The sequence below is a fragment of the Pinus tabuliformis genome, chromosome 3_2, assembly GCF_031772625.1.
Source record: "Pinus tabuliformis cultivar Carrire ecotype Pingquan chromosome 3_2, CPIR1, whole genome shotgun sequence".
NCBI classification, from domain to species: domain Eukaryota; kingdom Viridiplantae; phylum Streptophyta; class Pinopsida; order Pinales; family Pinaceae; genus Pinus; species Pinus tabuliformis.
The window spans coordinates 633,644,084-633,656,735 of NC_142302.1; the positions used below are offsets into that span (position 1 = coordinate 633,644,084).

Genomic DNA, 12,652 nt, shown 5'->3' on the forward strand with positions numbered 1-12,652 from the left:
ATCATTTGTAAAGAAATTTAAGAGAAATTGACAACATCCATAAAAAAAAATAACAATGTGTCATTAACAATTTTCAAAACATGTATAAAATAGCAACATAATACTAATAAAATCAGTATTATTTTTAATCAAAACAAGTAAAATTCAAATATGATTAACAAATCAAAATATTTCATGAATATCGTTATTCTACGATAAATTAACAACATACATAAATCAAACTCATCGTATGATTACAAAATCAAAATGTCTCATTGATATAGGGTAAATTCACAACACCCATATAAACATAACAATGTCATTCTACACAATAATTTCTTCATAAAAAACAATGCATGTGCATGCCTAGCTACCACCACCAAGATCATCCTCATGATCATCTTGACCATCCTCATTACTCTAATCCACATCATCACCAACACCGCAACTATCATCATCATCTCCTCCTTCACCACCATCATCCTCATCCTCATCCTCATCATCTCCTGATATATGTTGAACATAATTTGGATCATCGTCTTGGCAATCATTACCTATAGCATTCTGACAAAAAAAATCAATATTACATGTTAGTATTAATTACATAACACAACGCATGTTTTTGTTATACAATGTTAACCATAAAATGAGGTAAGATATAATATCTAATAGTACTAAAAAATAAAATGAAAATATGGTTTAAAAGTATATTGGAAATCCAACTAAAATTACATACCATAGAGTCCATCCAAACAACAAATTCAACCCATCTCTTTTGCTGCAGCACCTCCTTTTCCAAATGATTTGGAGGTCTTCCATATTTTAGTTCCTATCAATCAGTAAATAGGGAGAAATTAGATAACAATGACTTTCTTCTAGTACAAAATTTATTAAAAAAATATCACATGTTTAATATACTTACAAAGGTTGTTATCAGTGCTTTTAAACCTTTCTGGCCACTACGATGAGTGACTTTTGTCTTGGTTAACCTCGCCTTGGATGCCTTGTCCTTAAACATAAACCAATTCAATTTATTTTCACACAAATACATGTCTAAGATACTTATAAGTATTAATACATTCTAAATAATGTTTAATGAAAAATTCAATACCTGAATGCTCTCATTGCCAGCTTTTCTTTGTGCATCCAACTTCTCATATGATTTTACAAGTTCTTTCCATACTTTAAAAGGTATGTCAATAGGTCTTTGTTTTAGTCTTTGATCTTGAGGCATTTTTTTAATTTTTCTTGTTTGGTTAAAAATTTTGGTTAAAAAAAACCGAACAAGTAATTCACATCAATGGCATGGGGACTCTATGGATATGTGTAAAAAAATGGCTATAAAGAAAACATCCAAAAAACATATGAGCTCTCCCTTTGATGGTCACTTGGGGCATATGGCTGGAAAGGAACAACTCCATTTTTGAAAATCAAGGACAATCCTTTCTCAAAGTCCTTCCTAATATTTGCTCCAAATGTCTTAAAATGAAAAACAAAATTCAAACGTCATCCTTAAACATATCCCTTAAATATAACGTTGGACCATAAATTCTTCATTTTTATTGTTATCGGCTCTGGAATGATTTTTCTATATGCAATTATATAATGAAATATGTGTGCACTAATGAAAAAACATTGAGTTTCATTTTTCATAATCACAAACAATGAAAAAAGAATCACACGCAACTAGCATCATTTTGGAAATTTTATATTTATTAAAAATCTTTAACATGTTTTCCTCCCATATCTCATAAAAAGGTGTGAAATTTTTTATATACTCTCCAATAAGCACTACAACAAAACCAGCGATTTGAAGGTTTTACACTAAGTTTTTCAACATCGAGCTTACTAGGGCTTGCACCACCGGGGTTATTAGTAAGAATCTCATGAGGTTTGCATAGCCATGATTATTAGAATCAAAATAGTAGGATTTGCACTAAAAAACAGTTCATAGTGCTTTCCTGCTGGGGAGAAAATCACAAGTTCAACTTCTGCAGTGCAGAGCACCGAGAGCTCGTAAGCTTTCTTCAGCAATCCACCTACGTTTGGAAAATGTAGCCTGCCTGCTGGCGATGTTCTCAATCCTCTTCCTCTGCATCTTTCCCCTCACTATTCTTGTATGTCCTCTTTCGTTTTTCCCTCCAAACAAACCCTCTCAAATTGAGAAAGCAGAACAACTCACTCGATGAGAATCCGAATCCAATTATCGCTTCTAACAATAACCCAATACGATACCAGAAGTGATTACACAAAACCTCATTGACTCTTCATTTGTTTGGAAAAGAGCCAAGCATAAACTTCTGACGAGGGTTTCCGTCTCAAGTCTGGCTCGCAGGACGTCGCTTAGTCAATTGCGAGAAAAGTTTTCCACCTGCCTGTCACATACGGTTTGTCACACTATATATTAAAATAAGGTTGATCATACTAACAATAAGGTTGTATAGTGTAAAAGGAGGGCTCTCCTGACTGCATTTGGTTGGTTTATAGAAAATATTGCTGGAATGTGTAAAGTGAATGCTCTGCTAACTGTTTTTTAAGCATTTGGAAGTATTAAAACCCCCTAGGATAATTAATGTAAGACCTGTTAATTAATGTGTAAAGATGGCTATTGTCCTTGGGCTACCTTAGCTGTTCGTGTTTAGTGATCTGTGGTATTATGACTCCTCAAGTCACTATTAAACCATGAGAACCATGCCCAGGCAGACTAGTGTGACATTGTGGATGAGAACCAAAACTAGACTCCTATAACCTCCTTTTTCATCCTTTAAATTGCAGAATTAACTGACTGTTCTAGTAATCGTTCTTGAGCACCTGAAGATGTGCACCCTAAATAATAAGAATAATACCTTGTAACATATGAATAGTCCATCCTGTGCATGTAGGATATGCACATGAGGTCCAATAAAATCACTAACCAGAATACCAGGTGTTATTAAAGCCTCTACAGGTTGATATATATGAATGTTACAGTGTGCAGGAGTATGATTCAATTCCATACGGAAATACAAAACATCTGATAGGATTTCCTTATACCTCATAGGCAAACAACCATTGTCCCTTCTATAGATGAGCAGAACAAGTGCTTGGTTCTCTACACTAAATAAAGACAAAGTATAGTACTTATTGCTAACAAAATAGGATTTAAATCGCGGTTCAATTGCTTGACATTCAGCTGGTCACAGAATTGTAGAGTGCATAATCATAAGTGATGTTGCGAGCCTCATTGCTCAAAGTCTAAGGGTCTTGCGAGCCATAATCACAGCCATGTATGGAATATCTTGTGATTATGGCATTTTATGAGGTCAATTCTTGTGAAGACATTTCAGTTTATAATAAATTTTGAACCTCAACAGAGTTTTGGCAAGACCTGGTTGAGCTAGGACATCAAGAACACAGCTGATATGAATGACATAATCTAGCCTCAAGAGGGAGCCTCTTTTGTTTCATCACTCTAACAATCTATGAAGTGGTGGAAAGCATAACAACTTCCCCTTGAATATGACACCTAAACTGAGTACAAATCCTAAATGATGCAGCCTTTGGTGCATGTCTCTCAAAGTATCGATATTTCAAATGTTGAAAGCTCTTGTGCCCATTTGATATGCATTCGATTGCAGTTCCCCTGAAGAAAGAATCTTATAAAGGTGAGGCCATGGCCAATATGTTAGCCATATCCATTGGAGTTGCCATTGCTTGACAACTTTAGTGTGATCAGCCCCACCATGATTCACATGGGCTTCTACTCAACACTGGTTGTTGCTATTGTAAGAGTCTTCAAGCTCGTTGAACCCATAGTATTGATAAGTGTATTCTTTGGGTCTATGGTTTTCAAATTCTGCCTATGTTTTCCTCTCAGTATCATTATTTCAAATGCTGAAAGCTCTAATTCCCATTGCTGTGTATTTGATTGTGGTTTCCCTGAAGAAAGAAGCTTATAAAGGTGAGCCCGAGGCCAATATGTTGGCCATATCCATTGGAGTTACTATTTCAGCTTATGGGGAGGCCAAGATGAATGCATGGGAGGTGATTCTCCAGTTAAGTGCAGTTGCATGTGAGACTACCCAATTGGTTCTCATACAAATTCCACGAACATCAAAAGGGATTAAGTTGAATCCCATCACATCTTTGTTGCTCCTTGTTGCCTTGTTTTTCTCAGCACCCCCTGGGCCTTAGTAGAATACCCATTTCTGATAATCAGGGTCTCTTCCTTTGATTTGGATTACATGACATTTCTGCTTGTGCCTTGGCTCTTAATCTTGCAGTGTTTCTTCTGATAGGAAAGACTTCAGCCTTGACTATGAATGTTGCTGGTCTTGTCAAGGACTGGCTGCTCATAACATAATCTTTGTCTGTAATAAATGAAAAGGTTACAGTCATAAACTTGAGTGGGTGTGGACTGGCTTTTCTGGCTGTCTGTTACTATAATCATTTGAAACTTCAAGCTCTCAAGTCCAATGACAACCAACCAACGTACCTCAGCAGTGCAGCTGATGCCAATGATGAAGGAGAAGGTTTGATAATGACGAGTGGGAGATTCTCAATCAGAGATTCAGAACCAGTAGAGAAAAATCAAACTCAAGCTTCAGGATTAGGTATTTAGATCATTAATATTGTCTTGTGCAAGAGATTACTGTTCTTGGATTGGCTCCTCTGTGCCCAGATCTATTTGCAGGGAACAGGCCAGTCATTCACAGTGAAGAAGATAATGACAAGATTAGTGTATAATGATGGACAAGATGGTGCCATGGTGCCAACCTAAATCTCAAGTAAGGAGACATCTGTTCATCAATTTGTCAAGAAGCATGGCCTACAATTCAATTGCTCTAAGCCTATCACTTCTTCCACCTGTCAAATAAATTGTTTCCTATTTGTTTAGTTGACTATGGTTCTAATAAATATACTATTGTTTGATGTAAAAAGACAAAACAAAACAAAAGATATGGAAAGTTGTGACCCCATTTTCTAACTACAAATTGAAATCGGATTACCATAGTGACCACCTCTGCTTATTGGAATCAAAAAGGGGGTGGGTTATGCACAATCCTCCATATCATTTTCTATTACTAGAGATAATTAAAGCCACCCTAAACTCAAGTCTTAACTATGCTGATAGGGTGTTTGGGGAGGGGGATCCCTTACCAACCCACTATAATCTGCACAAAAGCATCCTAAGAACATATGCAAAATGCTCTCCTATCATCTAATGTCCAAGCAAGGAAACTCTTGAAAATATTATCTCTGCTCTGCTGAATGTAGGGCTAGTCTAATAGGTGGAAGGTGCCATACTCTGGATCAGTCTGGAGCTGGTTTACCCCTAATGGGTGGAAGGTGCCATACTCTGGATCAGTCTGGAGCTGGTTTACCCCTAATGGGTGGAAGGTGCCATACTCTGGATCTGTCTGGAGCTGGTTTACCCCTAATGGGTGGAAGGTGCCATACTTTGGATCTGCAAAGTATCTGTCTGGAGCTGGTCCATAACTCGCTCTGATTATGTATGGCGTAGTCTAATAGGTGGAAGGTGTCATACTCTGGATCAGTCTGGAGCTGATTTACCCCTAATGGGTGGAAGGCGCCATACTCTGGATCTGTCTGGAGCTGGTCCATAACTCGGTCTGATTATGTATGATCTGTAACCTAATATGGTACAACCCCGAACAGGCATCAAAGATGTTGATTGACCACCAAGGCAGAAGGTTGAGGTGAGATCCCATCTAAAGTTGGAAGGAAAGAAACTATGGATAAAATCTTGGCTGCTCCTCTGAATCTGGGGTAGAATAACAGTTAGGAAGTACCCTGTGTAAATGATGAAACAACATAGAAATGCTCCCTTAGTGCTTCCAGATGTATACCAATTAATGAGCATTCAAGTGTTATTTCAAATATGAATCAAATTTGAAACAATGTCAAAATTTTCCAAAATTCAAGAGAGCAGTCCTGTAAATGAAATCAAAGTTTAGATTCCAACATACAATGGTCAAACTAGTGCCAAATAAACACATTAATGATGTTCAGTTATGACAGAAAGACACCAGCACCAAAGCACAAGACTATGTATGTAAAACAATGCATCCACAATAATAATAATAAAAAATAAAAATAAAAAATAGAAGATATATACTAGTTCCAAAACAAGAAATTTTACATAACAATGATGCAAATAAACCCCAAAGTTTGATCATTCAGGACGTTAGCATGATCTCAAGAATTCTGCAGTAAAAGCTAGTACTTGAACTCCTAGTAATAGAAGATAGAACCAGTGTGATGCTAGTATTATTGAGTGGATGTTTGGGCTGTTATCAGCACTGATTTAGTTTTGGATATACCTGAGATATCAGTCATGCAAAAATTTTCAAAAAGGAAACGTTTTGACAGAGCAGAGTGTGATCTCGTTGCAGAGTAGCAAACCTTGTTCATAAATTCCAAAGGGCAGAGAGATAGGCTTGTTCATGCGTTAATGTGAGTCTTTAGAAGATGTATCAAGCTATAAAATACCAAACCCATCATGAATACTTGCAGATTAGAATAATGTGATCTCAAACTCCAGACATCGAACTTCAATAACATAGATCATTCCAATTATATTAGTCAAATTGTTCATCTTGTTTTGGCATGACTTTGTCCTTGGAGATGTTCTCTGTTGCTAGATTTATCAGAATGATTGCAAGAAAGCAATGGAAACAGGCTAAAAATTAAACTGTTTATGCAGTCAATTGTTCCATCATGAAAGTGACTTGGAAGGCGTGGATCTCATGCATTTGAATGTTATGATGAGCAATAAATGATTATTATGCCATTTGTGTGTTTTATCTCTCATAAACAGATTCAGATCTGAAAAGAATTAGATTTGTAGCCCTGAACGTCAAGCAATTAGCGCAGAATTTATTCAACTTGCCAAGCAAGTTGTTCACCTTGATTTAGGGTCGACGCTTCTGTAATGTGTAGATCAAGAAAATGGTGCAACACTTACCCTAAATCCTTAGTATGTGAACTTACATAGGAACTAATGGAAATTTCAAGCCTCCTGCAAACAATTCTACCTAAGGATAACGCAAATGACAAAAAGGTAATTTGTATCAACAGGATGACCAATGTCAAATATTTTTTTTTGGGAAGATTAGAAAACAACCAGTCATGATTTTGGCAAAACTGAAAAATCAGTTGCCAGTCAGAAGATGCATATATTTTTGCCTAATTAATATATACATTTTTTTTCTTTGAAAAAAAAAAAAAAAAAAGTCAAATATTATGTAGAATATTACAAGAAGGAACATAGGTTATCAATAAATGGATTCCAGCTATAACTGTGAAAAAAATTATTAACCTCGGAACTATTCTGCAATCACAAGAAATTAACATAAAAGCCACTTATCCCTGCCTGATAAATATAAAAAAAAAAAAAAAAAATTAAGAAAAATCTCATCCAAGACTTTCACAATGAACTCTGGGAGCAAGAGTAAATCAAATTGAAATTGACCAGCCTCTGCTTTTTTCAATCTTAGAGGAAGTACTAAAGAATTTACAAACTGTTTCTCTGTTTTAAACATCTTATACACTCCAAGATAATTGAAAATTATTCCATTTAACCTGGGATATAGATCAGGACAGACCAATCCTGTAAAATACAATAGCAGTAGATTGAATAAACCATTAACTTGGGGAGGATGAAAAGAATATTTAGTTCCACAGAATTCTATAGAAAGAATAGGAAGTTCCACAAAATTGTAAAATAGAATTCATGGAATGCTAGATGACCAGTCTACAAATCACTTTTATTTAGCTTAGTTTATTTATTAGTGAAAAGTAACCTTAACTCAGCTGCAAACAGTTGTATCTTAGGCAACTACTCTCCATGGTAAGTCCAAATGGTGAATAGAATTCATACTTGCAATGTTCAGAAAGGTTCAAATCTCATGGGGATTATACTGGCCTTGACTCATGAGGACTTCCCACTCTATTCAATGAAGCAAAATAACTTGAGACAACTGCAAGCAACTAACTTGTTTCTGCCTTTCTGGAAAAAGTAATTGAACTCGAATTGTACCACCTTGCTGCAGCAAACACATAGTTAGAAAGCTATGTCGCACTGGCTTTGGGACGGGGGGTAGCAGGGATGGTGGGTAAGTTTCCGGAACCACCAGAGTGCACCCCCAAATTTTTCAGGGGGCAGAAAGTTGGAGATGGCAATAATATATAAGTTATTTTATATATTATAATAATAATAGTAATAGTAATCATAAATATTTAAAATTTTGAAAATAATAAAATATTAAATATAATAATAATAATATTTTTTTCTTAATTCACCACGATAAATATAAAACATTTAAATAAATAAATTCCAATTGCAAATAAGAAACACTGTGAATAAGAATTTAAATAAATTCAAAGAGAAAATTTAAATAGATCCCAAAAGCCGCCGTTGATGCCCACCCCCCTGACACTGATAAAGATTATAAATACAGTCAGGGATAAGAATTGCAGAGGAATAGCAAGTATTGACTGAGAGTATGATGCACTGGAGTCTGTGAGTGCCAGCGCCGCAGAAAGGAATTGCTGAGAACAATTTTAGAATGATATGCTGAGATGACAGGTAGGATTTAGAAAATTAGAAGCAGGTAGGATTTAGACTTCAGGCAGGTGCAGGGATGGATTTAGGTTATATATATCTATATATATAGATATAATCTTGAACTGTCAGTAGGTTCAAGGGTCAGTTGACTGTCCCAGATATTTTTGTGAGGGACGGATTGGGAATGCCCTAGAAGTTCCCATGTCTCCCATGATGCCCCCAGCTATTCTGGGACATTCCCAAGCCATTTTTAAGTCCCCAAAACACTGGAATGCAGGGTACAAGGGATTTGTCATCAGGCACATGTTGACTCTCCATGCAACATAGTTGGAAAGTAAGAGAGATATGGGAGACACGAGTTGAAAAAAAAAAATTAAAAAAAAAAGAGTCTGAAGTACAAGTTAATTACAAAAATGTAGATGAAAGTAAGAATGACCAAAAATTCTTTCAGTACGAATGACCAAAAACACTCCAGTGGTATTTCATTAAAGAACATAAGTTTATTATTTTGAATCCTGACTGTCTTCTCCCATATAATCAACTTCTAAAAGGTTAAAAATTCCTCTAATGTTTAGCAAATAGACAAGTTGCTGAGTCAAGAGAACAAAGGAAGGCAAGTAGCATCTGTCTCCCTCTCAACCCTGCACATCCTACCCCGCACCTAGAATGGTTTCGCTTACTGTAGAGGAGATTCTGTAGCACATAAACAAAAAACTTAAGAGCCACCCTTATTGTCTTTAGCATAAACACTCTCAATAACGAAAAAGAATTTGACTTTGTGTTTAAAATGGCAAATGCATGATGTAGAAGTAGTTTTAGATAAGCTAACTCTAGCTGCTTAGTACTTACTAGATTAGGAATGACTGCCACAGGTTATTCATGGATATAAATTTTAAGATAATGTGTTGGATAGCAAAAGGTTAGAATATGATTTTTATTAGTATATTTGTTGTACTTTGAACTGCAGCATTTTGCTTGGAACTGGATACAACTTACGCTTAATTAATTAAGATAAGCTAACTATAGCTGATTAGTAGAATGGGGACGACTTTCAGTGGTTGTTAATAGTAAATTAAAAGTTGGATGAAAAAGCGTTAGAATGAAACTTTTATAAGTTTAGGTTTGTTGTACTTTGAGCTGCAATATTTACTCAGAACTGAATAAAACTTATGCCTGATTAACAGCACATGCAACAAAATATTCAATATGAACATATAAGGGTTTAAACCAGGAATTTCAAGTAAGGAGATGTTAAAGTCCTCTCTTTTTTTGAAAGATGTAAAGCAATGAAAAATATAGCACATACTCAGAATCAACAGGGGCAACCATTATTATCCTCATTTTGTTACAAGTTGTATTTTAATAAAATCTTAATTACCCCAAAAATCAAAGCATGCAGCATGAAATGATATTGAAGACGACTGTGCTGAGATATTATCTAAACAGCACTGTTGAATGAAAAGAGATTCAAACTTCCTAATGCCAATCATTTTCTAGGAATGGAACCTAAGCAACATTAAGCTAATTAAGACTCAAAATTTCTGTATTTAAATTTCATAGACAATTTAATTCCTCCAGAGCAGATGGCTTCTCATTGACTTGAAGTGTTTTGAGCTGTATTTTTCACTCAATTTAGGTTCAGCGAGTCATACGATTAGCCCTTGTCACATGCCAGCCAGAGGTCACAAGTTCAAACTGTGCAGAATCAGCAATTGCAAAAGTAAACCTCTCAACGAGCCACTCAGTTCTGCACTTCAACATGTTACATAACACACAAAAGTTCTCGCATTATCTAGAAGCGTGATGATTCATGTTTACAGCCCTAAATTTGATCAACTTAGCAAATCGTTAACAACAAAGACTCAACGAGAACCCTTTTAACATAATGCTACAATTCATTTGAAGGTAAAGCTCAACCTACATGCATAAAACTTCAAATAACATAACAATCAACCCTCAACATAGCATGATAGCCCTTTACACATGCCAGCCAGAGGTGACGAGATCAAGCCCTGGGGTCACCGATTGCCAAAGGCAACATCTCAATGACCTAACAAGTTATGTTCTTTCCGCCACTGTGATCAAAAACTTCTAGGATTTTCTATCTAGCGACTTCATTGATTATCTGTGAAGTTAAGACAGGATATCCTGATATTTGAACGTTTACCCATGGAAATTAATCTTTCATTCGAAAGGAACACTTCAGTGATTATCTATGAACTTAGGATAGGCTGTCGTGATATTTTAGTTTCACACACGGCCATAGAGTTTTGCTTTTAAATGAATACCTCATTGATTATCTCTAAAGTTAGGACAGGCCGTTGTGATATTGGAAGTTTTAAGCATCGAACCGCGCTTTGCTTTTAAAGAAATTGAAATGCTACGTCGGAAGTGATTGTTATCGGGTTTACAGATCCAGTGTAGAAAACATTGGGATTAAATGTTAGAAGTCTAGGATGTAGTGATTTCATGCACTATATTTTTTTAAGTTAGGACGGGCTTAATAAACCTCTAGAATTGTCTAGATGATTAAATCATCGCCTAAATTCGATCTGCATAACTCGAAGAAAACCGTTTTGGGCAAAAAAAAATGCAATTCATTTTAAGGCAAAGCTCAACTTCCATGCTTGAAACCTGAAATATCATAACCTGTCCTAACTTTACAATTTATCAAAGAAATCACTACATTCTGAACTCATCAAGAGAACTAACGCTTCGCATTTCATTTTTTAAAATCATTCGTCACAGGCTATCTCTAAAACGCAACAAGAACCTCTTTATCGCGAATTATTTTAAAGGAAAAAGCTCAATTTTCTTGAAAATATAAATAATGCAACAACATGCCCTAACTTGAAAAATGATCCATGAAATCGGTACCTGGGAAGCTTGAACGAGCTCGTCCAGGGAAGCCGGAGGTGGCAGCTGCTGCTGCTTCTGGCTATGATAGACCGCGCCCAGTTTCTCTTTAACTCCATGTTTGCTGAGTGAAAACCCTCGCAGCTTCCTCAGAGAAGACTTCATTTTCGCTACAGAGATTTTATGCTTCAGAAACAAAACCTCGAATCACCGTCTTAAAATGCAGAAAACCCCCCGTCCTGAATCTGTCCGAACTCCATTATGCAAACCTCGCAATAGCCCCTCTAAAATGGTCAAGACATTATTGAGGGTCTTGGTATGAACGGGCATGCTGAAAATGCTCTTGGGCTCTTTTCTCAAATGGAGCACAGTGGCGTGAAGCCAACCTACATCACATTCGTGGGTGTTTTGACTGCATGCAGTCATGCCACAACATCTCTGTCAAGACATTTTGTCAAACAATAGACGTGCCATTTCAATACTTGCACATTTCGAATAGAGATCTGTGAGGGAGGTATCTACAAAGATGTTGATCTCAATCTCATTTCTAATCATGTAACTATGCACACACTTACCTCGTTGAAGAGCTTCGACCTATGTACATGTTCGGAGAACACTAACCATAGTAACAGGACCCGGTACCACCTCCTCTAGCAGCATTTGATGGAAAAGCGTCAATGCCTCATAGGCATGTCCATTCTGAGAATATCCAACAATCATAGAGTTCCGTGACACCAAATCTCTCTCACACATTTTGTTAAACACTTGGCATGCGTTCTCTATACTTCCACATTTTGCATATAGAGCAAGAAGGGCGTTCCCCACAAATAGATTGCAATCCAATCCGGCTCTTATTATAAAATGATGAACCCTCATCCCCTTCAGAATAAAGGGAAGAATGAGTTCATCGGGCTGTATGCCTTTCTGCCGCATTTGGGAATAGAGTAGGAGGGCTTCCTCACAGGGTCCATTCATGGCGTACCCTCTGATGGGCACATTCCATAAAACACAGTCCTGTTTAGGGGAATTTTCAAAAACCAGTCGTGCATAATTCATGCGGTCGACTTTGTATAGAGGTTTATTAGTTTGCTTAGCAAGAAAATATTTAACCCAAATCTGAATATGTGTGTACAAGCTTGCAAATATGAAGCCACACCTTCGTAAGTATCAATAACGGTGTTTGGCTTCTGTGTCTGTTTCTGTTTGTCAGTGGTTTTGCATTTAATGGTAGTGGAAGCTACAGTTGGG

At 36.4% G+C, this 12,652-nt stretch overlaps 1 protein-coding gene and 1 pseudogene across 1 annotated transcript; both read right to left on the reverse strand.

Annotated features, from left to right (window-relative positions):
• Positions 1 to 219: 219 nt before the first annotated feature.
• Positions 220 to 11,569, reverse strand: LOC149182218 (uncharacterized). The gene is made up of 4 exons (XM_089414485.1): positions 11,426 to 11,569; positions 902 to 988; positions 716 to 808; positions 220 to 543 (listed from the first exon to the last, which is right to left on the reverse strand). Exons 1-4 carry the CDS (start codon positions 11,567 to 11,569, stop codon positions 400 to 402), a joined length of 468 nt encoding a protein of 155 aa, XP_089270611.1. The 3' UTR covers positions 220 to 399.
• Positions 11,570 to 11,998: 429 nt separating this feature from the next.
• Positions 11,999 to 12,460, reverse strand: LOC149182219 (pentatricopeptide repeat-containing protein At4g21065 pseudogene; annotated as a pseudogene).
• Between the last annotated feature and the right edge of the window lie 192 nt (positions 12,461 to 12,652).